Raw genomic sequence first — 26,338 nt, 5'->3', positions numbered from 1 at the left:
GGAAACCAAGGCGGGAGAAGGATTCTCCCCAGTGCTGGCACTTTATGTTCGGTCAGTATGGGCTTGGCTTCTAAAACTCGGACGTAGGTAGGTTGGGGTTGGACTCCCGAGTCCATGCACAGATTAACCTCCATGTCATGCCAGTTTCATTATATAATATATTTATTTATAGGCAAATTAAATAAACACCACCAACAAATCCCACACTAAACATTTACTTTTCTCACATTTAGCCAATTTCTGCCTGGCCTGGATTTCACACAGTCATTTCCCTGTTTTATCTTCAATAAAGTCTTTAGAAAAGAAGGAAAGAAAGCTGCTTCCCCTTACATCCAGAATTTGCTGCTCAACAGGTTTAAAGCTTCATGCCAAGAAAAAAAAAAAAGTACAAGTAAATAAATATAAATACTAAATACTTAAAATAATTTCAGCAGAAAGTCCTCGCAATCTGATTGGTGTTCGTTGGACACTATGCAGCTTTTTGATTGGACAAGTGATTGTGAAACCGGAAGAAGTGCTAACCTTGACAAGCAAGCAAAACACATGTGCTACGTGTTTAAAAACCTATGACTTAATGATTTCGTTCATTTTGATACTAAAACAACGCTCAGGACTACTTTAAGAAATTCCGTTTTTTATTCCGATGGTGGTTCCGTTTCCTGTAGAAACTCGTATCTAAGCCAAGGACTAGTACTTGCCAGGTCATTTCTGCACTGCCTGGAGTAAAAATCGTCTGGTGGACTTCATGTGGACATCGCCTGCCGTCTGACAATGAGGCTCCCGTGTCTTTTTGTCAGCAGAAGCTGTAAGGCTGTTTACAGACTGCATCAAAATCCGTTTTCGTCATCAGTCTTAGCTGTACCGAGAGACCAGAGACTGCCTGTGTGGAGATCCGCCAGCACCCATTTTTGCACAGACGACAGGAGTTACTACATAACCACCCCTATCTTCTATGTAAATGCTTCTCCTCATTTAGGACACTTGTATTCAGCTGTGATAGCTGACTGCTTGCACAGGTATAGGCTGCTTCAGGGATTCAACTCTAAGTTTTCAACAGGTGAATTCTCCGTTGACCAAAATATACATGTGCATGTTGTTTTTATTTGTGTTTTAAAAGTTTAAACGATAAGTCTGCACAAATGACATGCTGGGAAAATAAAATTATTTATTTAGATAATTGTGCATTTAATATGTTGGGAACTGGGAAACTGGATGGGCATTTTTTCCCATATCTTACAGACCTTTCACAAAATAATAATAATGACAAAAATAACCACAATAATCAGTAATAATAGTATATCCTGTCTAGAGCTGAAACAATTGCAAATTTTTTTTTTCTTTGGGATTTAAACTGTTGGTGGAACAAAACAGTTTCACTTTGGGCTCTGGGAAATAATCAACTTTGTGTGACACTTTGACTAAATGAGTTAATCAAGAACACGATCGGTAGATTTAATCAATAGAGCCTGACAGATACAGGTTTTTTTGGGACCAATACTGATATTATGAAGTAAAAAAAAAAAATCAGATAATATATTGGCTGATATTCATGTGTATATTATAGTACAGTACCAGTCAAAAGTTTGGATACACTTGCACAAACCTTTGACTGGTTCTGTATATAGAATACAGAATATATATACATAAACGCACATTAAAAATGTTAATATCGGCAGCATATCTACAGCATATTCGCCGATACTGATATATCTGCAATAGGCTCATATTGGCCGATTAAAATCTGCAAAACGATATATGGGTCAGGCTCTATTAATCAATAATTACCTGGATCTCTGACTGTATTATCCGGCTTTTCAGGCACAGATGAACATGGCTTGAAAATCCAACAAGCTGCTGAAGCTGCTGGAAAAGATCCCCTGACCTTCTGCACTGATGTGTCTGAGAGATTCAAACATCTCTTCAGCAGCTGCAACATAGCATACACAGACTACATAAGAACCACTGAGCAAAGACACCGTCGGGCTGTGGAGCATTTCTGGTCAGTGCTCTGGAACAAAGGGCTCATCTATAAGGGAGGTTATGAGGGTTGGTACTCCACACAGGATGAAAGCTTCCTAATGCCGTCGCAGGTGGCCGATGCCGTGGACTCATCAGGGAAGGATATCAAGGTGTCGCTGGAGAGTGGGCACAAGGTGAGTGAAACTGAGGCGGTAGCATAAGAATGATTCATTAGAGATGATTGCAAACTTTAAAGCAACACTCCACAAGTTCATCACATGGAGTACTACTTTGCCTTTTAGAGAAAGTGTTGAAACAAAGCCAGGCTGGCTGGATAGTTAAGTAACTTTCTCATTTAATTCTAGGCAAAACATCTATTTCCTAAAATGTCCAACTGTTTAAGAAAGAATCAAATTATGCTTACACTAAAGTCCGCAGGTTGTGCAGTTCTACTCCACCAGCAAAAGTTCACTTTTCCTCTGGTCATTTTGCAGGTGGAGTGGATGAAAGAGGAGAACTACATGTTCCGTCTCTCTGCATTTCGGTCACAGTTGCTTGACTGGCTCAGAGGAAATCCTAGGGCCATACAACCTGAGCGTTTCTACCAGGCTGTTCTCCAGTGGTTGCAAGAGGACCTTCCAGACCTCTCTGTGTCCCGTCAGAGAAGCCGTCTTCATTGGGGCATCCCAGTCCCTGGTGATGCTGAACAAACCATCTATGTATGGCTGGATGCTCTGGTGAACTACCTCACAGTAGCTGGCTATCCAGATAAACATGACCATTGGTGGAACATGGCCCACCACATTGTAGGAAAGGACATCTTAAAATTTCATGCCATCTACTGGCCATCTTTTCTTCTAGCAGCTGGACTGTCCCTGCCAAAGACAATATACGTGCACTCTCACTGGACAGTGGGGGGAAAGAAGATGTCCAAAAGTTTGGGTAATGTAGTGGATCCTCTTGAACGTTCACAGATTTTCACATCTGATGGTATGAGGTACTTTCTTCTGCGTCAGGGAGTCCCAGACTCAGACTGTGACTATACGGATGAGAAAGTTATCAAGCTGCTCAATGCAGAGCTCACTGACTCTCTGGGTGGTCTGCTTAACCGCTGCACAGCTCCAGCTCTAAACCCAGCTCAGGTCTACCCATCTTTCTGCCTTCAGTCCTTCCCATGTGAACGGGGAGGAAGGGCAGTGTCTGAAGACTACCACATGTTGGATGCTGTTAAAAATCTCCCTGCTATAGTGCAGCAGCACTATGAAAGCATGCACATATACAAAGCTCTGGAGGCCATCACTGCCTGTGTGAGGCAGACCAATGGGTTTGTTCAACGCCACACACCTTGGAAGCTGGATAGGAGGCACACTCAAGACCAGCGCTGGCTAGACACCATCATCCATGTCTCCCTTGAATGCCTGAGGATTTATGGCACACTCCTCCAGCCAATAGTGCCAGAGATTTCTAATAAGCTTCTGTCCAGACTTGGGGTGCAACCAGGTGAGAGGAGTTTGGTAGCTCTGAATTTCCTGCCAAGGTATCAGGGAATGCACTGTCCTTTTGAAGGGAGAGCATTAGGGCTTGACTCTGGAGTGCTTTTTAGTCGCATGGAACGTCAGAATATAGATAAACGAAAGCCAACAAAAAAGACAGCAAAAATTAAATGAAAAGTTTTATGTTTCCCAAACACAATCCAATTAAAGAAAAAAATGTCTGTTGCTCATCTAGCAGCTGTTACTTGTACATACATGTTATTAGGAACACCTGTTACTTTCCTACTATTGCACACTGTCTGTGGTAAAAAAGAAGTCCCACTGTAGTGAAGTTGTAGATATTTTTACTTGTCACTACTATTATTGCGAAATTAAACTCATCTAACCAATGAAGGTATCTGGTTAAATAAAGGAAAATGCCTCTAGGGACTGACTGTAGAACACTGGCATATGTTAAGTGAGAAATAATTCTAAGATACCATTCTTATTAGAAACTTATCAAATACAATGCATCATGTTGGGATTTTCTTTTCAGTCTCATCTATTGATGTTCTGAATACACTCATGTACATTAAGTTGCTTACATTAAGTTACAAGATACAAGTAACTATAATTTAGCATTAGGAGACTGACCATATCTTAAAAACTGACAAGTCCTGTTTGATAGGAAAAATCCTTCGATCCCCATCTTCATAATGAACGATTTCACTGACATAGTATACAGGCAACCAAGTACAAGACATAAAAACTGACATGATTTTTTAATGAGAAATACACGAAACTGAAAAAATTGTACAAATTGAAATAAAATAAAAAATTGCATCATTCTTATAATTTCTGATACTTTTTTTTTTTTTTTTACATAGACTTTTCCATTTTTAACCATTATCCGTCTACTTCAGAGCATGATCCATCCTTTGAAAATCCATAATTACAGGACTGAAGATGTCCTCTGATCAGTCACCTCAGTGGTTGAGAGAGAATGTAGTTCATCTGTTTGGCAGCCCCTTGTGCCTTGAACAGTATTACCTCCTATCAGTCTACACAGGAGTGGACACTTTCACCTGGCAGTCTGCAGAGCCTGGGCTCCCCCATACCTGCACACTACTATAAACCATGATCAGAAGTATGGAGTGGTGCCTTGTCCTGGTTGTGTATCTGGAAAACAACGGAAAGGCTCAGTATTAACATGGAATATATATAGGAGCTAATGTGGTAAATGGGTAAAAAAAATAAACAATTGCAGAAGAAGGTTTGGACTTACTTGAAAGTTGCTGTTGGAGCTGTCTGACCAAAGCTGCAGTCTGCTGCTGCTGTTGAGTCTGCTGCATTCCCTGTCGCTGGAACTAAATTAGAAATATGTACATCATTATTCTAAAGGTATGCATTTTAGACCATTATCTGCTAGTTACATATATGAAACATTAGCCCAAATCATGTTTTTCCTATGATTCCTGATATTTTAGGCAGCAAGTAATCATTCATTTTAGTACACTATAAGGTTCAACTTGCAGAGTTTAAAAGTTGCTTGAAGTAAGAAAATCTAACGTCAACAGTCACTGATCACACTTTTATTGGTGGTCTACAATTTTAAGATCTGGCTACCCAAAAGCAGTCATTTACAAGCTATATGTTGATATAGTCATTACTTGTTTTACAGTGTGGCTAAATGCATAACATTAGCCTAAATAATATTGACAGATTTAAAAAATAAAAACTTACTGTAGCATCCTTATGCTACATTGCATAGTATATATATATATATATATATAAAACTTTCAGTGAAATAGACAGTGCTTCTAGACATGCTCTATAACCTATTAAAAACTGGGCTACAGAAAGTTCCTGTCACCTGGATGGGACCTACAATGGGTTGCTGGGGGGGCAGAGGTTGCATGCCCAGGCCCTGGTTCTGTGCCTGGCCTGGTTGTGGCACTGCTGAGACCTGCTGTTGCTGCTGTGGAACTTGCTGTTGGGGAGGAACCTGCTGAGGCTGGACCTGCTGCTGCTGCTGCTGCTGCTGCTGCTGCTGTTGCTGCTGCTGCTGCTGCTGCTGTTGCTGCTGCTGTTGTTGAACTTGCTGCTACAAGAGGTAAAAAAAGAGGTTTTTATTTTAACTTGTACTGATTGGCAACATTGTAGAGGTTTTATTGCAGTAAGACAGGATGAGTTGTCAGCATGAGTGTCCTCTAAAACCTCCTGAAGACCAGACATGAAGGTGATTTAAGTATTGATTGGCATTTCCCTTCCAAAAAAACACAGCCTGGAAACTTTAATCTGAGTTTCACTTCTATCAAGGAGTCACTGTAGATTACAGGGATTTACAGTTCTGCAAAGTTTGATAGCAGCACTGTACATGAAGGGAGAGGCTTGTGTCAGTTTATATTATTTTCTAATTCATTTTGTGATATAAACCAACTAATATTCTGCACAAAGCAGCTAAAGCAGACACATGCCACTGTGTATGGTATCAAGTGTTTCCTGCTTTTAATTGCAGTTCTGAAGAAGGTGTCATAATAAAATAATGCCTCACCCTTGCAAGAATTTGCTCAAGAATTTCACTCAGTGGCAGTTCCAAACAACAGGAGCAAGGTGTAACCAATTAACCTGAATTTCAAGTATTCAGAAATCGGCTGATGTAATTCACCTTGCAAGTTAAGAAAATACATAACTTACCCATAACACAGCAAAACAAAGACTAAGATTAAGTGACATACTCTTAGTGCTTGTTGTCTGAGGTACTGCTGCTGCTGCTGCTGCTGTTGTTGTTGCTGTTGCTGTTGCTGTTGCTGTGCTGCTTGTTGCTGCTGCTGTTGATGCTGCTGCTGTTCTGCCAGCATCTGATTGGGCCTCAACCCGGGATGTACACCTTGGCCTGCCATGAGACCATGCATGATGGGATTTTGTTGGAGGGGCTGGTGGGGAAACCTGTGGTTTACAAGACAAAAAAAGAATCACAACGGCAGGTAATAATGCAGTTAACATAAAATTAGGAGTAAAGCACAGCTAAATTTGTCACTTTACTGACCTCTGTGAATTCGGCATATTGTGTGCATAGCCTGGGGCCTGCTGGTGAACGTAACCACTGGACCTCTGCTGCATTTGCCGAAGAGGATCCACCACAGCTGGGTTGGCTCCAGGATGAGTGCCCTGGAAGTTTTGGTTCCCATAAGAGGAAGTAACTATACCACCACCCTGGGACGGATGCTGTTGCATCCCCATGTGTGATCCATATGTGGTATAGCCCTGAGATATGTTCTGAACAAACAGAGTTAATTAAAACTAAGGCAAAGAAGGAAACCATTACCTATTGAGTTTTTAATTCAGGGTTATGTAGACAAAGCTGCTTTGTAAGGTATTTTTTGTGTGGATTGCAAACTTAGAAAATAATCTGAAAATGCTGGCATGATTCAGCATTAGTGTGTATAAATAAAGGTGCCAGGCTCTCTTTGCATGTCTTAGCAAAAGAAAACAAACAGAATAGACTTACCTGAGATGCCTGCATTGGAGTGTATGTTTGGTTAGGTGTTTGTCTCATCTGCTGTCCTATCATGCTCTGATTCTGAAGATGGAAATGAAAAGTCAGCAAACAGCTACATTTTCCTGACAGGAGTAAATGGAGTCTTTTAAGAGTGATCTGAATGTGGTTTTTCGATCAAAAAATCGTTCTTATCTTGAACTTAAAAATGATTTAGGCAACAATCACATAGGTAGTCAACTATTCTGATTCTTCTCCAGCTTATTTGCTACCGATTAAACTAGAAACTAGACTACTTGACTAAAAGGTGGTGTTTTTGATCTGTCAGTGTGGAATGACTCACCAGTCTGACCTGCAGCTGCTGGCGTAGCATCTGTCCCTGTGCCATGCTAGACTGGGGCTTATAACCCATTGGGTATTGCTTGTCTAGTCCCATCATGCCAGGCATGCTTCCCTGCATGTTTGGCATCATGCTTGGGTAACTGGGTCGAGGGGGCATAATTTTGTTCATTTGTGGGTTGCGGGCAGGCCTGTATGCAGGTTCTAGGCCTGGACCCCCTGAGGAAAAACAAATTATGTAAATCACAATTCCAGATAGTATTTATTGTGTCTTTTTTTTTTTTTTTTCCAACCAATATAGTGTGAACTGACCTGGAGGTAGAGGCTGGTTCTGTGTGTACATGCTCATACTCTGCTGGCCATAAGGCATCCTATATGAGCTCAGCTCAGGCGCAGACACATAGGACACACTACTTGGTGCACGGTTCACATAGTCCTGGTGATGAGAGCAGGCAAAATGTATTACTTTTTAAACCTTTAGCGACATCTGTTGAGTAATTAAATATATTAGGCATGCCTCCCAGTAAAGTCATATTCTAAATCATTGATTGGAGACATAACTGACCTCTGTCTTGGCAGAGGGAGTTTTCTTCTTCTTATTGGATTTCTTCTTGTTTGAGTCAGAGGGCACAGTGGGCACATTCTTCTCTGGCTTCACTGCCTCCATCATCATCTTCTCTGGTTCCTGGGAGACTGGTGTCAGGGGCTCCTCCTCCTCAGGGGGCAGAGGAAGCGGCTCCAGGTAATAGCTACGAGGTTTGGGTTTCATGTGGGTGTGGTAGAGCAGAAAACGCTGCTGTTCCTCAAATTTAGTCACCTTGCGATCCACACGCACTGTACCAAACCAGCTCCAAAAGAGAGGGGCAGAGTGTTTGAGGCCCTCAAAGACATCCCAGGGAGAAATCTTCTGTTTGGTTGATACTTGAAGGCCCTGACAGGAACCAAGACACAGCAGTTTTTTTTCACTCAAGATAAGGATGTGCACATTATGTTGACCTAAGATCATGGCATGTTTGTTGCTTCAAAAAGACAGTTATCCCCATATTTAAACATATTTCCCGAGTGCAGGATTCCGTTATGGGGGGCAAGCAACATGTCAGTTTAAACACTGTAAACATTAACAAGAGCCCTTGATGAAGTCCTTACCTCCTTCTCAAAGCCAGCGATCTTGTTACCCTTTGTGTCTATCAGTGAGCCCTGAGGTTCACAGGTGATAACATCACGGGTTTGCTTGGGCAGCGGCAGAAGCTGGCGAACTTTTTCCAAACTTTCAGACTGCCGATCTCCAAGCTCTTTCTATGGGAATACGTGAATTGTGGAGATTTAAATGGATTAAAAGCAATTATTTTGCCTTATTCCTAAAGTTCCTAAACTTTTGTTTTAGCTGAACACAGATGCAAAGTAATTATCCAATCAGGACGCAGATCAAATTTACAGTGGCCACTTGTGGTTAAGTGAAAAAGCCATTTGGTGATATAAGCGTAACAAAAACAAGTTGACAACTCTGACAAACATAAATATAGGGAAAAGTAAGTCCAAATCTCTAGACCCCTGGTTACGGATGAAAAAGAGCTGGTATTCTTACCCTGAGCTTCTTGACCAGATTCATATAGGCCCTCTTGTTCTCCTCCATGCTGCCCTGAGAGATACTAGACATGTCAGCAGCCAATGTTCCGTTAATCAGCACACTCAACATGTCCAACACTGTTGTGAAGAGCTCACTGACAGAGAGAAAAAAATGTGATAGTCAGGCAAACCAATTAGAGGAATCATTTGTAGGTTGCAAGCAAATTTGGTTTTCTTTCTGGTAAACACCAACTTACTTATTGGACTGCATGTCCACTGTTCCACTGCTGATGATGTCAAGGAGTAGTACCGCCCACTCAGTGGTCTGCTGGGTACTTCGCTGCACTGTGTCAAACATGCCACCCACCTTGTTAGGAGAGAAATACCATTAGTCTTTGTCATATGTTTAATCAGACCTAAGACTGATTTAAAAATAGCAGGGTAACACTGAAGTAATTGTTATTTAATATTTGTATTGATAACTTCATGACAAAAATCCACATAGCCTGTATTTCTGTGCTGATGCTGTACTGTAAAGCTAATTGTGGTGATCAAGAAGCTCTTACAAGATTCAGACGTAGTTTCAGAGCCTCATGCATCATTTGCTTTGCCTTGCAGTCATCTTGGTACTGGTCTTCTCTCCAGTTGGTAACAATCTGCTGCACTTGGCTGTAGAGTGAGGTGAGGAGGCCTTCTCTCTGTTCATCTTGCCCCTTCAAACAGGTCAGCACCAATGACAGGAACGGCTGCTGGCTCAGCAGAGACATACTGACAGGGGGGGGAAGAAGGTAATTTAATGGAAAACAAATTATATTCAGGTGCCTGTCTAATGTTGTTTGTGTAACATCCATAGCCCGTTTGAGTGATACGAGATTAAATCATCCATCCTGCCAAACCATTTGCCAGATACCACTAAAGGTTTTTACCTTGCAGAACAGTCAGTATAATTAAAGTCTAATCTGTTCTAATATCAAAGAAGTACCAGTTTTCTACTTACCTTTTCTGTTTCTGCCTGTCCCTCTCTTTACGCGAGGAAGACCCCACATGCTGTCCTTTCTCCAGCTCCTCTCCTGCTGCCTTCAGTACATGGCCCTGAACTGACGTTGGCAGTTTGGCTATCAATGGAGCCACCAGCCAAACGCCTGACCGCTCTGATGAGCTACAAATCACAATATAAACACAAATGTCAGACAAATGTCCGAAAAGACAAATAAGCTTGAAGAGTAAGTGTTTGATCCACTGTGAGTTTATATATATTTACATATGTATGTTTATTGAGTTCATAATATGAAACAAATGAATACATTACATACATATATATAAATTATATATACATATATAAAAGCAAGGAAGATAACCTCCTCCAAGTCCAACTTTCAGAAATAAATATCAAAATATGTTCAAAACTTCAATATTAAAATGAAAAAAGAAGCAGCACAGACCTTAAAATAGGTTTCATTTTGCTTGTGGTACTGCTGTTGTTGGATGCAGAGCCACCTTGGACTGATACTCCATTCCCTGAGGGGTTACTGGAGTTCATCTCAGCTGACTTCTGAAACACCTCAATGGTGGCCTTGGCTATGTTCTCCAAGAGTGAGTAGAGCTCCTATTGGATAATAAATCAGGAATATTCATGACTGTAATGTAATGTAACTATACATTTATATTTCATTCTTCAAAAGAAATGCAGAAAATAAATGCACTACAACTTACATTGTTTGTGCTCTGTTTAATCATCAGCTGCAGCTCCAAGGATGACTGTCTCATCGTCCACTGGTCCAAGTTCTACGAAAGTAAAAAGATCACTGTCAGTCATACACATTATTTCACCAAAAGTCAGTTATGAACATGCTGAGTTCATAGCATTCTCAATACAGTTCCTCAATCCCTGATTCAGCCAGGAGAGGGCAGCAATACCTAAGAGTTCTGATTTAAGACGACAACTCAGTAACAGATTATCTGTGATGAACATGCTCTATCTTAATCACATTTTACTCAAATATAAATGATTCTCTTGCATAAAGACACAGAGGGGAATTGTAAATGCATGTGAATTGTTTCTGTGTATTCCAGACCTGCAGGATACGTTTGATGCGCTGCCTCTGAGGGTTATCACCATCATCACTGTCCAGCTGGCGGTGAGGATAGCAAATAAGTTGCAGTAGCCGTTGGGCTTGAATGTTTACCAGCACCGGGTCCTGGAGGGCACTGCTGTCCTCAGACAGAGACTTCAGGCAGCGCTCTCCAACCCATTCCTGCAAGACAGGACAAAAGGGGAAGCAAGAAACATGAAGACTTGGATTATGGCATCTGGATTTAAGGAGCAAGACTTTAGTGAGACCCAGGTTTAAAGCATAGTGTCATGTAAATCCATGACTCTTGGGCAGTGATAAAAACATCATTTCTTAAAAATGGATATCCACATGTTAGAACCTTGCTGGGTGAAAAAAAAAAAATACAGGTGTTTGTCTCTTGAGGTCTAAAAGCATGTCCAGTCCTCTGAACTGCTGCCAGCTCAGTCTCTGAACTTCATATATATGTGGCAGAGGTGACAACTATCAGAGAAAATATTCTCATTTGTGTTTTCATATATATTTGGCTACAAATAGCTGAAAAAGCATATAATACTCAACATTAAAAGAATGACAGATATTATGTATTTATGGCTCCAAGCAGCAGAAACTATTTGCTCCTGACACATCAATTAGTTATTGCCGTACTTTCATTTTCATATTTTCCATTTCACACCAACTGTGTGACTCTAGTACCATTGTTTTCATATTGTTCACCCATTTCCAGTCATGTCCTCACCTGTTGGCAAATCGTCTTCAGAACATACTTTGCATAAACATCCAAGCTGGCTGTCTCTATGGAGACATTTCGCCCCTCAGATATGTCATCGAGGCCAGCAGGGTGTGAGAGTCCTGAACCTCTTAGTTCAGCATCACCTGAAACATCAAGAGAGCAGTAATGCCAAATGGTGAAATCCATCAGTCAATAATTTTACATTATGTTAATTTGTATTGATCTTGTATATGGGGTAACTGATACCAGGACAACATAAAGCAGAGGAGTGACCAGGCAGACTAAATTCATCTTACCCTCATCATTGCAATATTTGAAATCACATTTTTTATATAACAGATCATGATATGGCATTACTGCATTGATTCTTACCCAGCATAAAGACAGCTTTGAGGACAGCAAACACAGCTCCAACAACTATGCTGTTCTGAGAAGCAGCAAGAAGGTGGCGATCACATGATGACCGGATGCCAACTGAGGATTTATCTGCAAAGTTATAACAGCAACATAAGGCAAAAAGTGACAAATTTGACAGTAGGGTAGAAAAAAATGTACTGAAAAAAATAGTGGGTTTAATACCTGACTTTACACCATCTTGGGGGACAGGGTTGCGCTGTGGTGTCTTAAAAAGATGCAACAGAATCCTACATGTGAGTCTGGCTCCTGGTTCAGAGTCTTGCTCACTGCACGCTGAATGCAATTTTGGACACATGCAACAATTAGTGTTTTCAAATACAACATATATTTGACCATACAATCTTCTACATCAATGTCGCACATCTAAATTTATATCTTGTCCAACATAAACTGCTCATTAGTCAGTATGAAGTGGAAATCACAGAGAGATCCTAAAGTGAAAAGGGGAGTCAGAACAAAGTGTTTGCCACAAGTGAGGGCTGCTGGCATTTGGCATGTGTAGCATATAAAATAAGCCAAACCTAAGCAACAAGCACAAATGAATGTGGCTCTGTGTCCAAGCTGAGAGGCAAAAAAGATTAACAGAGGGGAGAGAGAAGCAGTGTACAAAGTGCACTGAGGCTCCAAATCAAATAAGATGCGTTTACTCTCCACTCTGATGCATTACATGGCTTAGTATTCCTTCCTATGTGCCAAGCTGCAATATACTCCCTGCTATTGAAAGAATGCCTAATGGCTTTGAGATTGAAGTGACTCCTATTCAGGGCTACTTGTATCCTGGGAGGTACTCATGCAGTTGCCAGATGGTACTTTGAAAGCTAAAATAGGCCAACCAATTTATCAAAATATAAATTAAGATTTAATTTGAAAGTTGAAAGGGTGGAAATTAGTTAGCAAGCCAGCAGAGACATCTAAATAATTAGTAAAAGATAATGGATAAATTACTGACAATTAGCTAAAACCAATATCGCTAAAATAGATGGCTGAAGGTAGTGCATAAATATCTGAAAAAGACCGATCACTGCAGTCTGAATCTCCAATAGAAAAACTGTAGCTAAATTATGCGTTAAAACCGACAGATAAATGTTTGCAAAAGCATAGGTAAAGCAATGAATAAATGGCTGAAAGTAGCTCAAAGTAAGCAGGAAATAGTAGCTAAAATGCATTCAGTAAATGGCTGAAATAGCTAAAATGTAATGTTGTTGATTGTTAAATGTATTTGATGAATGGTTGAAAAGAGGAAAGACATGGAAAAATGTTGTGGTAAGGGTAACGGAATTTTATCCAAACTGACCTAAAAACTGATTAGGTAAATGTGGGAAGCAACTGCTTTAACAATATACACTTTTATGGAATATACAGCATGAAATACCATTAACTTTCAAATCAATTCAAATTAGTACATTTGGAAAATACTGGTATACTTAACCTGACAGAGCTTTAAGGGTACATCAGACAAAAAGGGTAGATAATAACTCCTTTAAAGAACAATCTGCTTATTAGCTCAGTTTTGGCATAACATTCTTTTACATGGCAGGATTACCAGGACTAACCCTTACCTGCATTGAGGAGGGAAGGAATAGCCACACAGCGAACCAGGTCTTCTAGGAGCAGGCACTGTCTAGCAATAAGAATGGCTACAAAGGTTGCCAGAGAATCATGGAAGGACAAATCACTAACCTGAAAGATACAAGTGTAGAAATGAACTTTAAAATGAAATCTTACTGACAAGAAAAGCTGCTGTTAGTTAGAGATCAACGACATATGAAATATTACAATTGAAAGTGCTAGATAAAGTGTTACGATGCCATAACTTACATCAACATTACACAGCAAATCATTAAAGCCACAGTTGCCATTGTTAGAGGAGCAGCAGAGAGCCTTGAGGATGCCGAGCCACTCAGCACTCAGTGAGCGACAATATGCTGTCAGTTCTGCACACAGGATCCCAATATCGTTCACCCTGAAAGCACATTATATGATATGAAACAACAGATCAACAACAGCCTGCAGTCCAGCACTCACACAAAAGAATAGTAACACACCTCTCAGGGTCTCGGTGGTCCACACACACATCCATTAGCACATTACAGACGAAGCTGTAGCGGTTGGCTGGGCTGTCGTTGAGAATTTTGCCCACCATGGAGTGGTTGAAGTTGTGGGCCGAGGGGTTGGCGATAGCTTCCATCATGAACACAGGATCCCAAAGCATGTTAGAGTCTGATGGGTCAATGTTGCAGTAGATGGAGTTCTTCACTTTGGAGCAGAATTCACTGGGAGAGAAAATCAAGAGGAAAGATAAGAATAAGAGGTTGGGCAGGCAGTGACAAATAAAAGGAAGGAACTATACATCTTTTAAGATTTTATTCTACCTGAAGATTTCGCCAAACTTGTTCTTGAGATGACTGCAGGAGGTGTAGAGGTCATACAGGTAGGCCAAAATGCAACGCTCAGCAGAGGAGCAGTCCGCCGGGTTCACACCCGATTTCACCACAATGCGCAACCTGCAAAAATATTTACACACATGATTCAACAGCAACTAGTCAACTAGTCCAACACATATCCACGATGAAAGTACAAATTCTTTTTTATCAAACAAGTCATGTTGAGAAAATAAGTGTGCTTTAGAGGTGCATTTAGGAGCCTTCACTTCCAATCTTTGTGCTACGCAAAATGACTGGAATCAATGTTCTCTGCAAGAAAGCAAATAAGCATATTTCCAGAAATGTTCCTTTAAGTCTTTTTGTATAAGCACATCTATTTAATTGCATTTATTTTAATTAGAGGCTTTATATAAACTATCGTTACAATATTGTTATCTTTACAAGACATGTAGCTAATAATTAGTTTTTTAAAACAGGTGCAACAGCACAATCAGCTAAAATTTCTTCAGTACTAGTATTACAAGTAGCCGAGAAGAGGCATTCAGGATCGAAGTGTCCTGTCAGCATTCCTCTGACAATAAAAGCTCTCTTTTAATACAGCAGTAAAATTCTTTAACATGCTCTCACAACCCTAAACATCTTTTTTTTTTTTACAGCTTTAATTATAAGTTTAACTCATGCCCTAACCTTTCAAATATCTCTTTAGAAATGGGATTCAACCTCTGTTTCGCTTCATTTCACACTAGCAACGAACAACCATGCAATCCCAGGACTGGGCCACCATTTAAATATCTCCTTTATATGGAACACAAAACTTGAAGATTTAAGGTATCATCTTGGCAAGTGACATACCCATCAAAAACTTGTGCCGTCTGCTCAGGATTGAGAATGAGGCAGGAGTGGTACCTCCTCAGCACAGCTACGATACACAGACACAAGCTGGTGGTGTAGCTGCCCACCAGACTGGACGACTTCAGCAGCAGCTCAGCTTCCACCAGACTCAGCTCATTCAGAAGCTACAAAAGGAAAAGAGTGAATCAATTTTTACAATCCCAAAAAAAAAAAGAAACATATATCCATGTTAAATGGTATCAATGGCGAGGTTAATCATACCTGAATAGCAAAGTCTATGAGGCCACTAATGTTGAGGGAGTACTCCATAAGGTCAAAGATAAACTGAATGTGCTGGACAAGAGGCAGGTGGTACGACATCCCTAAGGCAAAGCTGGTGATCTGTTCCAGTACATTTCTAGACACCTGTGCATACACATAACAACAGACATCCTTATATTACCAAAAACATTTCCAGAGTTCAAGTTGCAACACAACAACATGCTGCTGTTGAGGAGAGTACCAGTCTACACTTAAAAAGAGCACATACTGGAATTTTGTTGTTTGAGGGAGACAAACTGTATAAATGAATGCTACACAGGTAATACTCTGGGTTTGGTTACCATTAAATGACTACATGAAAATCTTTAAAATTGAGCAGGATAAACAAGAAAGAAGAACCATACCACTCTCACAGTTGTCAATTAAACAAGGAGCTAGAGAAAAAACAGGCAATTAGCTTGCTTTGCATTAGACCAGAAACGGCAGGGAAACAGTCTGGCTCTTGCCAAATAAAAATACTTCCACAAACAGATTTTCATCTAACCTGTGGCAAGAAAGTCAATAAGGATGTTTCTAAATCATCAAAACTATACCAACATAACCATAACACTATCAGAGTTCTGTTCTTACATATGAAACTGACTTTTTATAGCTGTATTGGTTGTCTGTGTAGACTGGGTATAGCATTATTATCTTTACTATAAATTGCAAATTAAATTGCACATAATTTTCCACTGCAGTGTTTTATATCTTATAATTGGAGGGCTATTACGGCGTGTATTGCACTGAACTGCACTCTACTATCTCTATTGTCTAAAATGTAAAATACATTAAGTTCTGCTGGGTTTTCAACTTACAGCCAACAGACTGCATTATCCATTCAAACTTTATTCACGTATCGCACAGGAGGAATCTAATTACATCCACGTTACATTTACATTCAAATGAATCACAGGGAGGGGCCTTTTATTTTGCATTAATAAAATTTATGGCTACTCCCCAAACAATTAGCTGATTCTGAAATAAGGTACACATGAGGACATGAAAGAACAGGGTGGTCTAATCTAACCTGGGAGGTGACCTGGTGCTGGTCAAAGTGGGAGAGGTGCTGAAATTTAGAGAAGATATCTTCTGCAGTGGGAAAGGCCTCTGGCTTACTCCTCTTCCTCTTTTGTCCTTCCTCTCCTCCTGCATATATGGGAAAGAGTGAAAGGATAAACATGAGAGGGAGCAGCAATGAAACTGGTCAGTGGTATCCTTTCCAGTCTGCTGCACAGGCGTGCCATGAAATCATGTTAAGTCAATGGTCTGTTATCTTATTTCCAGTCTCCTTTGATTTGAAGCCTAAAAGATGCGGCTAGAAAGTCATTTAAAGAAAAAGAAAATGATACTTTTCACTTAAGAGAAACATAGTTTTGAATTGAAGGTCATCATGGGCTCGCAGAAATGTGCTGCAATGACACAAAACACTCCAATCTATGCAATTATAACTCTGAAAACCTTAAATCAACTTAATAAGGTCACATGTATCTGAGCTAAAGTGGCTGTGAGCTATTAGCATAGAAATTGGGTTTAAAGAAGATTGAGCAATGCAACCCCCTCAGGGTCGATTAAGAAAAAAAAAAAAAAGGCGTGTTCTTTTAAGAATGACAGGAGAGAAGGATTACAGATGGAAATTATGTACAGTAAAAAAATATAGTTATTAGGAGGTTAACAGCAGAATTGCCATCATGTGCTTGCATGTCACCCAAGCATAACGCATCTGCTTTCTACACTGTTGTCTTGCAAAAAAAAAAAAATGGACTAATTGAATTGGGAGACACATAAAAAGTAATTTCACTGACTCAATTTTTATCTTTAAATATGAAAAGCAGGTAAAATAAAGTTGAAATGTAATTTCAAATGATAGCTGGCTGCCAGACAAACTGCATGCTCACAGCTATAGTAATGTAAAACATCAACTAAATGGGAAATACAGGACATTAAGTTATCAGTCAAAAGCTGATAAAAAAAATTGAGGAACACACTCACCAGTTTCTGCTGTGCTTTTGCGGTTCAGCACTTTCAAGATGTCTTTGGTAATTTTCTTGATGGTGTGTCGCGCCTCATCTCTTAGTTTGCCCACACCGTACAGAACCACTAACCTCTGGTTGCACTCATGGCTGGCACTCTCCTCCTATATAGGCAAGGCAAATGAAATGGGGGGGGGGGAGAATCATTAACAGCAAGAAACAATATGAACCAAGTAACTGAAAAACAATTTTGGGCATATTTTTTATTGAATTAAAGAGAAAAAAAAAACTAAGTGTCTGAATTCATAATATTTGTTTTTAACCACTGTACGGGCCCCTTTATTCTTCAGTGGATTCCTTTTTTATATCAGGACTGCAACTGTTATAAACCTCCAGTTAAAAACCTAAATATTCCTAGATTCCTAAATAGTACGTAATATATACATCAACTTATCTATAACAGCCCAGAAGTGTAATTTGCTGTGATTTATTTTTAAATGTTAAAGCGTGCTGTTTTACCTGGGGAATAGGGAAGTGTGTGGCATACTGAATGTGACGGGGTTGCTCATACAGTTGAGGAAAGGCAGGATCCATGCCCTTGTCCTTACAGCCGGCCTTGTTGTCCAGCTCTGGAGCAGGCTTCTCAGGGGAGGGGGTACCCTTGGACTCACAGTGCATTGGAGGAGAAAACATCTGCAAGGCAAAAAGAGGATTACATGACTTCCAGGGCAGAACAAAGAATGCCAGTGTTCAAATGAGAAGCAATGCAAGAGAAGTCATCCATGCTGTAAAAGTCATTAATATTTACAAAAATAACAACTTGTTTCAAGTAATGTATGCAGTCATTACAGAGGGAAAGATTAAATGGAAAATATTGAGTTTACCTCATCAAAATTAGCACTGGAGTTATGATCAATTTCCATTGACTCCGACAAACCAGCATCCTGTTGAGCAAACAATAACCTCATGTCACCCTTTTAAATCATGCTGTTACTTTGTGCTGCTGCACAAATGACTCATCACACTTCAAAGCACCAACAACAGATGCCTCCAACATGCCTCCATCTTGACACTGCTGCCCGCATCCTGCTCCTTGCGTTCTGATTCATCGGAGGGTTCGTCGCTGGGGGAACGCGGGCGTGGCAGGTGGGAGTCAGAAGCCAAGTCACCGCGGGAAATGAGCGTGCACATGTAGATGTTGTGGGAAAAGACGTCATGACGGATGAGCTCACAGAAGAGCAGGACCAGGTTGGAGAACTCCACTCGTTCACTTTCATTTCCAGGCTCCGCTATAGAAGGGGAAGAGAGGGTTTGAATAATTTAATAGCAGGTTTCCCCTGACAATTCATTTATAACAAATATGCACTGTAATGAATGAATAAAAGCTTATTCAATATTAGAATGAGATCAAGTTGGACAAATTTGAGAAAATAAAAGAAAAATCAAAAGAAGCCTCACTCAGTGTGGGGGCCTGAGTATCGAGGAACTGCAGTAATACATCCTGAAAGACTGGTAGTGTGGCAGCTGAGAGGGAACCAGATGACACAGAGCCTTTTTCATCCACCACCTCTGACTCACCACATCTCTGCAAACAGCAGCAGACACACAACAAACAGCAAACAAGTCTTTTTTAAGTGATAGATATAGAAAACATATTTACAAAGTTTCCTTATTTGACAAGTTCATTTAGGTCATGTAGGTACAGTTGCCACGAAACATAAATTATTCAGTAGGAATAGTTTAAATGGTACTGCAGTGCTGGGTAGCATAATAGCTCTGCAGGACCATCACAGGAGTACTTTAAAAATGCTATGTGGGATGAAAGAAAACAAAATAATGTTGATGCACATCTACTGAAGATGACTGTTGGTTTGGTCTGTAATACACACAAAGATGTATGGAAGTTTCATATTTTTAGACATAACAGTATGGTTGAACAGTATCGAGCAAGCAGCAGATAAAAACATGGAGCCAAAGTCAGCGGGGTGTTTGTGCGTCTCTTACCTCTGCTTCTATTTCAGCTTGTCTCTTTTCCAGCAGCTTGGCCACCACCATGGCCCTGTGTCTGCCAGAGCGTTTACAGCACACTGCCCATTCACAAAGCAAGGTCACCACTGCATCATCATCTGGTGACATCTGGACAGAAACATGCATTGTAAGACAATCCAGCCAAAAATAAAATCCCTTGGTGGCATATTGTATAATCTGATTATCAGTAACCATGTTATCAGCACGGCACAGAGGCGAGCATCAAAAGTAATACTGACCTTTGTAAACTTGGCCCTCTAAAATGTCTTTGAAAATATTCAGTTTTTGTGCTTTATACATGACATAAAAAGAGATATGAGCAGACTCAATCCTTACCTCATGGCCATCTTTACTCTGGCCTGACCCAAATATTCGGTTGTACAATGAATCCAGAGAGTTGTTAAAGTCAGATTTCTCAAAACTGTGGTTGTCTAAAACCTCCAGCGTGTGGAGAACCCTCCCAATGGTGAACCCTAGGAGATTAAAGAAATCATACATAAACATATAGTTGTCCTTACATGAACCTGTACTGTTAAGCTGTGAACAAGAGATAAAGCAGCAGTTTTTTTTTTTTTTTTACCTGCTGTGGTCTCCTGACACTTATCAAATGACCACCTGAACTCCACTGCCTGGCCTCGCTCCTTAATTTGCTCTTCAATTTCTCTCAACTTTGCACGGACCTACGGTGAAAAAACAGTTCAGACAACATCATCCTGTCATATGTCAAATAAAAAAAACAACGGGAAAACCATCCAAGTACGGTTATATAACACAGTGCCAGAAATTCCCAAGCTGTATTTCTTATTTGGGGACAGGTCTCTCCTGCCACCAGGCAATTACAAACAAGAATTTGGATTTGCACTGGCAAGCTTTATTGCTACTTCAAGCACTGTCCTTCTTTTTCTCAGTTTATTGTCTTATTTCACCTATAACAGCTACTTCTATGTGCCCAGAATAAGTTTGCTTTGTTCTCTGGGATTCATTTATCTGCTGTAATATTTTTCCTTGTGTTTCATCATCTTTTATGAATTTGAAAAGTTAATAAAAAAATTTTTAATTACAAATATAAAAATCAGAAACCCCACCTAAGAGCCTGTTGTGATTCACATAACTGCATATTTACAAGTTCTCTTAAAAAAAACAGAAGTAAAGGAAGAACAGTCGATCATTACTGATGGAGGTACCTGCTGTGTAAAGGATGTATTGCCTCCTGGCATTGGCAAGCTGGAAGGGGCGATTGGAAGGAGGTCTAGTGGGGAACCAGTCTTGTTCCTGCTGTCTGTTAGAGAGTAATGCCACACCAGAGCACTGGGACAACACAGCACTATGCTCTAATGTGACAATAACGAGATACAACAAGGGAAGGATATTAGTGAAGGAAGTACTTTATAAACATGTGCTATCTACCAAAGCATGGGTCAAATACACATATTTTGTGTATCAGTGTTATATGGGTCAGAATGAAAGTGTTAATACCTGTAACATGCAGCTGAGGCCAAACACCAGAGGCCTGTGCTGAGGGCAGATGTAAAAATCTGTGAAGGGTGTCTGGGGCTGATTCCCTCCTGCTGGCTGTGAGGTCGGAGTGGGGGGCAGGGCGTTGCCTTGCTGTGTCAGGATGCCATGGGCTGAATGCCCTCCTGTGCCCAGGCTCCCATCACTTAGCAACAGGTTGAGGCGGCGCGTGCAGAAGTATGCCAGTCTTCGTGACAAATAAGCCGACTGTACAAATTCACCTGAGTACTGGAGGATGGAGACATTCAGGGCATTACCCATAAAACTCAGTGTCATTAACATCAGTCAGCTTTGGAAATTAAATAAAATCAGAAGCTGTGTGTCCCAGAGGCCACCATCAGCAAAGGTCAACACCAAAGTGCTCCAGGCAAGACACACGTGTCTTATAACAAACTGTTGACAGCTCCAGAAACCTGGTATATCACTGAGCAGCTAGTGCACGTAACTGTGTACAGTCGCATAAACGTTAAGCAGGACTGCAATGATGTCAAGAGACTGAGGTAGCAATGATGAGGTGACAATAAACGCAGAGGAGAGAATACCTGTAGTAAAAGGGGCAGAAGAAGTCTGAGAAGCTCATCTTCACCAGGTCGGACCTTTTCAAAACACTCCAGCACCCATGTCAGAAACTCATGTCTGTCCAGCATACCATCCTGAACACAGATGCCAAACACAAATACATTTTACTATCAAATACATGAACAGGACAATTACAGTTCACTGTGGACACCTACAATTCATTCAGTCATGGATTCTTTGATAGAAATACACAGTGATCACCGTGTCTGTTTCAATGAATCTAGTAGATATCAGAAAAAAAAATCCATTACTAATTCCTTTTTGTAAGGGGGCACAGTCCAATAAGGATGGTGTGTGCCCATCTGTGTTGCAGTTTTTCACTTGTTTGCATTCTCCTAAGTTGTTAAATAAATGTAGCTGGGTAAAAAGTAAAATACCCTACTGATGCTAAAATATAAAAGACAGTGGAGTATAAAACAGCATGAAATTGACATGCTCAAGTACAAGTATTTAAATTTGCTCAAGTGCACTTTTACTAAATTTTTACATTCCACCAAGGGTTCACTGTTCTGTTACAAAATTTAAAAAATATAATTTTACTTATACTATAATTTTACCATAAATAAGTAAATATAAATTATATTATTTTTTGGTGAGATGCTCTCTAAAATAACACAAGCAGCATTTTGTCTAGTAAGTAGCATGACATGCATCAAAATTTTCTCTAGTGTAGTTGTTACACATCTGACTAAAACTAAGCCTTCTGCTGTGTACTCTATACATTATACCAGCAAAATTGAAAGCAGAATGAACAGTAAGTAGAGGAAAAAGTATTTTCTCTTATTACTTAATGGTGCCACAGTGCATCAATAAGGCATTACAGCAGTTAATGTTGAAACTACTATAGATCCAGTGTAACACATTACACTATTGTGTTGCTGGAAAAATTGAAGTGAGTACATTAACAAACTGTAACACTTCAGGCCCAGCACGTGTCAGCAACAGAAGTTAGAGATTGAACTGACCTGAAACATGAACATGGCCAACTTCTCGTTGTACTCCCACTGCTTCATGGCAGTCTCCACGTCAGCAGGAGTGGCTGGTAGGGGTGAGCTACAGCCCTGACTGGGAAACTGTCGGTAAAACTCGGCCACTTTCTGAAGCTGCTCCCACAGGTACTTAGTAATAATCTGGGTCCATTCTACAGACACACACAGATGGAAATGCATTTCAAAGCCCCAGAAAAAAATCATATGAATAGCAGCAAAAACATCTACTAAAAGCTGTGTAGAATTATCTATTTTTAGCCAAAAAAAAAAAAAAAAACCACAAGATTCAAAACAGCATTGTTTTCTGCTCATAATTTGCTTACCTATACAAGGATCAATCACATGCTTCTTCTTCACTTTAGTTTCTGTGATGGCTGCATGATATGCACAGGTCATCTTGATCATCCACGCTGAACGCATGACAGGGACAGAATACTTTGCCAGGTATCCAAACACCTCTTCCTTCTTGCTAAAGATTGGAACCTGTGACGAGGACAGTTAATGTGCATCAGTAATGTTGAATGAAACTGCAAGAATCTTTATCTGAAAGCAGCACAAAAGACGAGAAGGAACTCTGCAAGAAATCAAAGGCCAAAATAATTTATTGTGCAGTAAATATTGTTTAGCATGACAAGAGTAGTTATATTTTTCTCTGCTAAACAGTAACAAGGATGAAACTATGGTAAAATACAAAGTGAAATCACAGAATAAACTTCCTAAATTATACTTATTTGTTTTGTTATGAAAATAAATATACTGAACAAATTAAGTCCACAATTTCAACAATTTAAACACATTTGTGAGGTTTTCCTTCTATCTGACGTCAGGTCTTCTGTAGTCTGAATGAAGCAGTTGAAACCTGGAACTTCTGGAAAAGTGACCTGTCAATTTCATAAACAGAGTCAGAAAACATCACAAGAACAGAATTAAATGTGTATAGGCCAATGTATGCAGGAATCAAAGACAATACATTGAAAACTACAAAGCAAATGATAAAGGGATTTTTATGTAGTTGTTAAAAGAACAACATTTAATTTAGCCCACTATTTGTACAACCATTTACAAAGAAAATTTAATCAAGTATAACAAAACCCTACCAATCTATAAATAATAGATTTTCTTTAAAAAACAACAAAATAGCAATAAAACCTGTTTCCACTAACAAATAATGACATTCATTCTGTTTTGAGTCAATACACCCAAACAAGACAAACAATAGATTTGATTTACACAAAAGCATCAATAGGGTTATTTTAACGAGGAAATAAAAAAAAAAAAAACACTCCATTACGTACCTTTCTGGATTGTTCTGGTTTTGAGTTGCTGAATTAAATTATCCAGGAGAGCTCCATACAGTTTAGGAACAGTTTTATCACCCAGGTTATTCCAGTTATTGTTATTTGTTCTCTCTTTGTTTTCACAGATCTGACATGTAAATTTCTCCAAGTAGTGATATACACAGCGGGATATGTCCTTCCATTTTCTGATGCTTATCTCAGGGCAGGTTGTGGTGGCAGCTGGCTAATCAGATTGGCCAAACACCACTGCTGCAATTTTCAATTACTCATGGATGAAGTGTTCCCGAACCAAGGTGAGATAAATAATATAATGAGATACATAATCACCCCAGCATGTTCTGGGTCTAGCCTGAGGATGTCCAACTGGTATGACATCCTCAGAAAACCTCTAAAGGAAAGCGCTCAGGATGTGTCTTGAACCACCTTGACTAAGTACTTTCAACACAGAGAGCCAGTAATGCTATGGAGGAAACACCTGGGCCCTCCACATCTAATTTGTTAGCTACTTCTGCCCAGGTTGTATCCAGATAGTAAAAATCTATCAAATCCTGCCAGAAGACAATAAGCAAAGCCAAATTTGCAGCTTGACATTGCAAAACAAAGATGTTAGCATAATTCATGAAAACATGAACTAATAAATCCTCATTTAAGTGTACTGGGAAATATTAACATTAGAAAAAAAATTGACAAATATACAGAAACGCTAGCAGCAGTTAATTAAACACACATTAAGCATATTTGCATGCTAAGGCAGAGATTATCTTTTTTTGACAGCGACTTAATATAATGATAAACAAAAAAGAAAAGTCTCATACAAGCCAGTAGACATTCCCACCCACTCATGACAGTTTACATGTCTGGTTAGAATTTTGTAAAAAAAAAAAATCAATAGCAATGCTTCTTGAATGTAAATAGAATAAAATTTACAAATAACCATAAAAATAAACCAACAAAACAATAACAATGCAGAGCCAACACACTGGTTTTCCAGCCCAACAAACAGTGCACAGGGTGTGGCCAATGTGGGGAACAAATTACTTGAAGAAACATAATTCAGGCTTACTAAAGACGATTTTTAGTAATATAAACCAAGTCTTACCTTTTTAGCTAACTGTGTTAGGGGTTTGGTCCCTGCTAAATCTGTGAACCAATTATTGATGGAGCTCTGTGACCGTGCTGTGACGAGCCAGAAATCCTTCTGGTTGACCTGTGGCTTACGCTTCCCTGTGTCTAGAAATGTGTTGTAACGCAGCTTCTCTGCGATGATGCTGCTGAAGTTTGAACTGATCTGTAAAGCATTGAGGGAAATATGTTTGGTGGCCTTGTTGATCAAAACAAAAACAGAGGCAGCAGCATGCAGGGTGAAAAGTGCCACACTCAGTACCTTTGAGGGGTTGAAGTTGACATTTTTGGCACTGCCATGTTCGTCACCAGACACTGCGGGCTGGTTATTGAAACCCTGCTTCACATTCAGTGCCGTCAACTCATCCTGAAATAAACACACATTTCAGTGCATATTGATGAAACATACAAAAGGTTAGTAGCACAGTTACAAGTGTACGGTATCTCAGCATTTCTAACCCTGGTCTAGTATTAGTTTGAAAAGAGATCACCATCTGTGTTTGACTGGGTTTCCTGACACCAGGGAAATGCAAATAGCTGTGATGAAACTTTACCATGTCGTTATTAGAGACAGCTGCAGCAACACAGACCAAATCTAACGCACATTAACAGATTATCTCGAGTTAATAACAAATCAGGGGTCATGAGCACTTGCCTGACAGGCCAAACTCCAATCATAAAAGCAGGCACAAACATTTATTTATGCTTTAAAGCTTAAATTATAACCTGCAGGTTTAACTAACCTTACTCACTGGACCTCAACATCAAGCTAACAAACAATTACCAGTCACGCACAGCCACCAAAGCTAATGTACATTGTTTCTAACACAAACTGGATAGCATCAGCTAACTAGCAGCTAGCTCTAGCAAACTCTGGTATTTAGCAGCCCAGTTGTTTTCCAAGTAGGTTGGCCAGCTAGCTAACAAAGTGACAACCATTACATTAGTAGCTGCTGTTCATTGTTATTGCTAGGCCCAAGTCGTCTGGAGGGCTTCTTAAACAGGCTAGCTAGTGTTAGCTCGCACAGCTTCTCGCCTGACAAATTCCTTCCCCAAAACATCATTCCTGCCCGTTCACATTGCACATTGCAAAATCTGACCTCTTTTTGCTTTGGATCTTGAGGATAAACGTCCGGAGGACCAAGCCGGGGCCGCTTTAATGGCCGGTGCTCGTAACTTAGGATCCCGAAAGCAGCCATCATCCAGCGGCATCACAGCCAGGGCTTTCCTCCTCCCCGGCA

General features: G+C 40.0%; 2 protein-coding genes across 2 annotated transcripts; one reads left to right on the top strand and one right to left on the bottom strand.

The window, feature by feature from the left end:
- The first annotated feature begins 515 nt into the window (after positions 1–515).
- mars2 (methionyl-tRNA synthetase 2, mitochondrial) lies at positions 516–4,279 on the top strand. The gene is made up of 3 exons (XM_026330097.1): positions 516–1,057; positions 1,819–2,153; positions 2,454–4,279. The coding sequence occupies exons 1-3, from the start codon at positions 772–774 to the stop codon at positions 3,624–3,626; spliced, it is 1,794 nt and encodes a 597-aa protein (XP_026185882.1). The 5' UTR covers positions 516–771; the 3' UTR covers positions 3,627–4,279.
- med12 (mediator complex subunit 12) lies at positions 4,199–26,338 on the bottom strand. Its single transcript, XM_026330096.1, has 43 exons — positions 26,198–26,338; positions 25,360–25,464; positions 25,075–25,263; positions 23,001–23,160; positions 22,654–22,829; positions 21,652–21,762; positions 21,071–21,337; positions 20,779–20,925; positions 20,175–20,274; positions 19,931–20,067; positions 19,571–19,702; positions 19,025–19,151; positions 18,626–18,855; positions 18,451–18,510; positions 18,086–18,259; positions 17,586–17,730; positions 16,624–16,742; positions 15,555–15,698; positions 15,294–15,457; positions 14,430–14,561; positions 14,103–14,330; positions 13,876–14,020; positions 13,617–13,737; positions 12,220–12,330; positions 12,013–12,126; positions 11,647–11,783; positions 10,911–11,090; positions 10,549–10,620; positions 10,278–10,441; positions 9,833–9,994; positions 9,402–9,603; positions 9,093–9,202; positions 8,855–8,990; positions 8,416–8,565; positions 7,835–8,200; positions 7,582–7,705; positions 7,274–7,488; positions 6,943–7,014; positions 6,481–6,710; positions 6,170–6,380; positions 5,305–5,535; positions 4,717–4,798; positions 4,199–4,610 (listed from the first exon to the last, which is right to left on the bottom strand). Exons 1-43 carry the CDS (start codon positions 26,297–26,299, stop codon positions 4,573–4,575), a joined length of 6,522 nt encoding a protein of 2,173 aa, XP_026185881.1. The 5' UTR covers positions 26,300–26,338; the 3' UTR covers positions 4,199–4,572.

Source organism: Mastacembelus armatus, chromosome 10 (genome assembly GCF_900324485.2).
Source record: "Mastacembelus armatus chromosome 10, fMasArm1.2, whole genome shotgun sequence".
In the NCBI taxonomy this organism is placed as follows: domain Eukaryota; kingdom Metazoa; phylum Chordata; class Actinopteri; order Synbranchiformes; family Mastacembelidae; genus Mastacembelus; species Mastacembelus armatus.
This window is presented reverse-complemented; position numbering and strand designations above follow the sequence as displayed.

What these genes read in the sequence shown, in the direction of transcription:
- med12 (XM_026330096.1), bottom strand. Translation starts at nt 26,299, where the DNA reads ATGATGGCTGCTTTCGGGATCCTAAGTTACGAGCACCGGCCATTAAAG. An exon ending in ATACATCCTTTACACAGCAG is followed by an intron (nt 20,275 to 20,778) that starts GTACCTCCATCA and finishes TTTTCACCGTAG; the next exon opens with GTCCGTGCAAAGTTGAGAGA. An exon ending in AAGCTGAAATAGAAGCAGAG is followed by an intron (nt 19,152 to 19,570) that starts GTAAGAGACGCA and finishes TGCTGTTTGCAG; the next exon opens with AGATGTGGTGAGTCAGAGGT.
- mars2 (XM_026330097.1), top strand. Translation starts at nt 772, where the DNA reads ATGAGGCTCCCGTGTCTTTTTGTCAGCAGAAGCTGTAAGGCTGTTTAC. An exon ending in CAACTCTAAGTTTTCAACAG is followed by an intron (nt 1,058 to 1,818) that starts GTGAATTCTCCG and finishes CCGGCTTTTCAG; the next exon opens with GCACAGATGAACATGGCTTG. An exon ending in CGCTGGAGAGTGGGCACAAG is followed by an intron (nt 2,154 to 2,453) that starts GTGAGTGAAACT and finishes GTCATTTTGCAG; the next exon opens with GTGGAGTGGATGAAAGAGGA.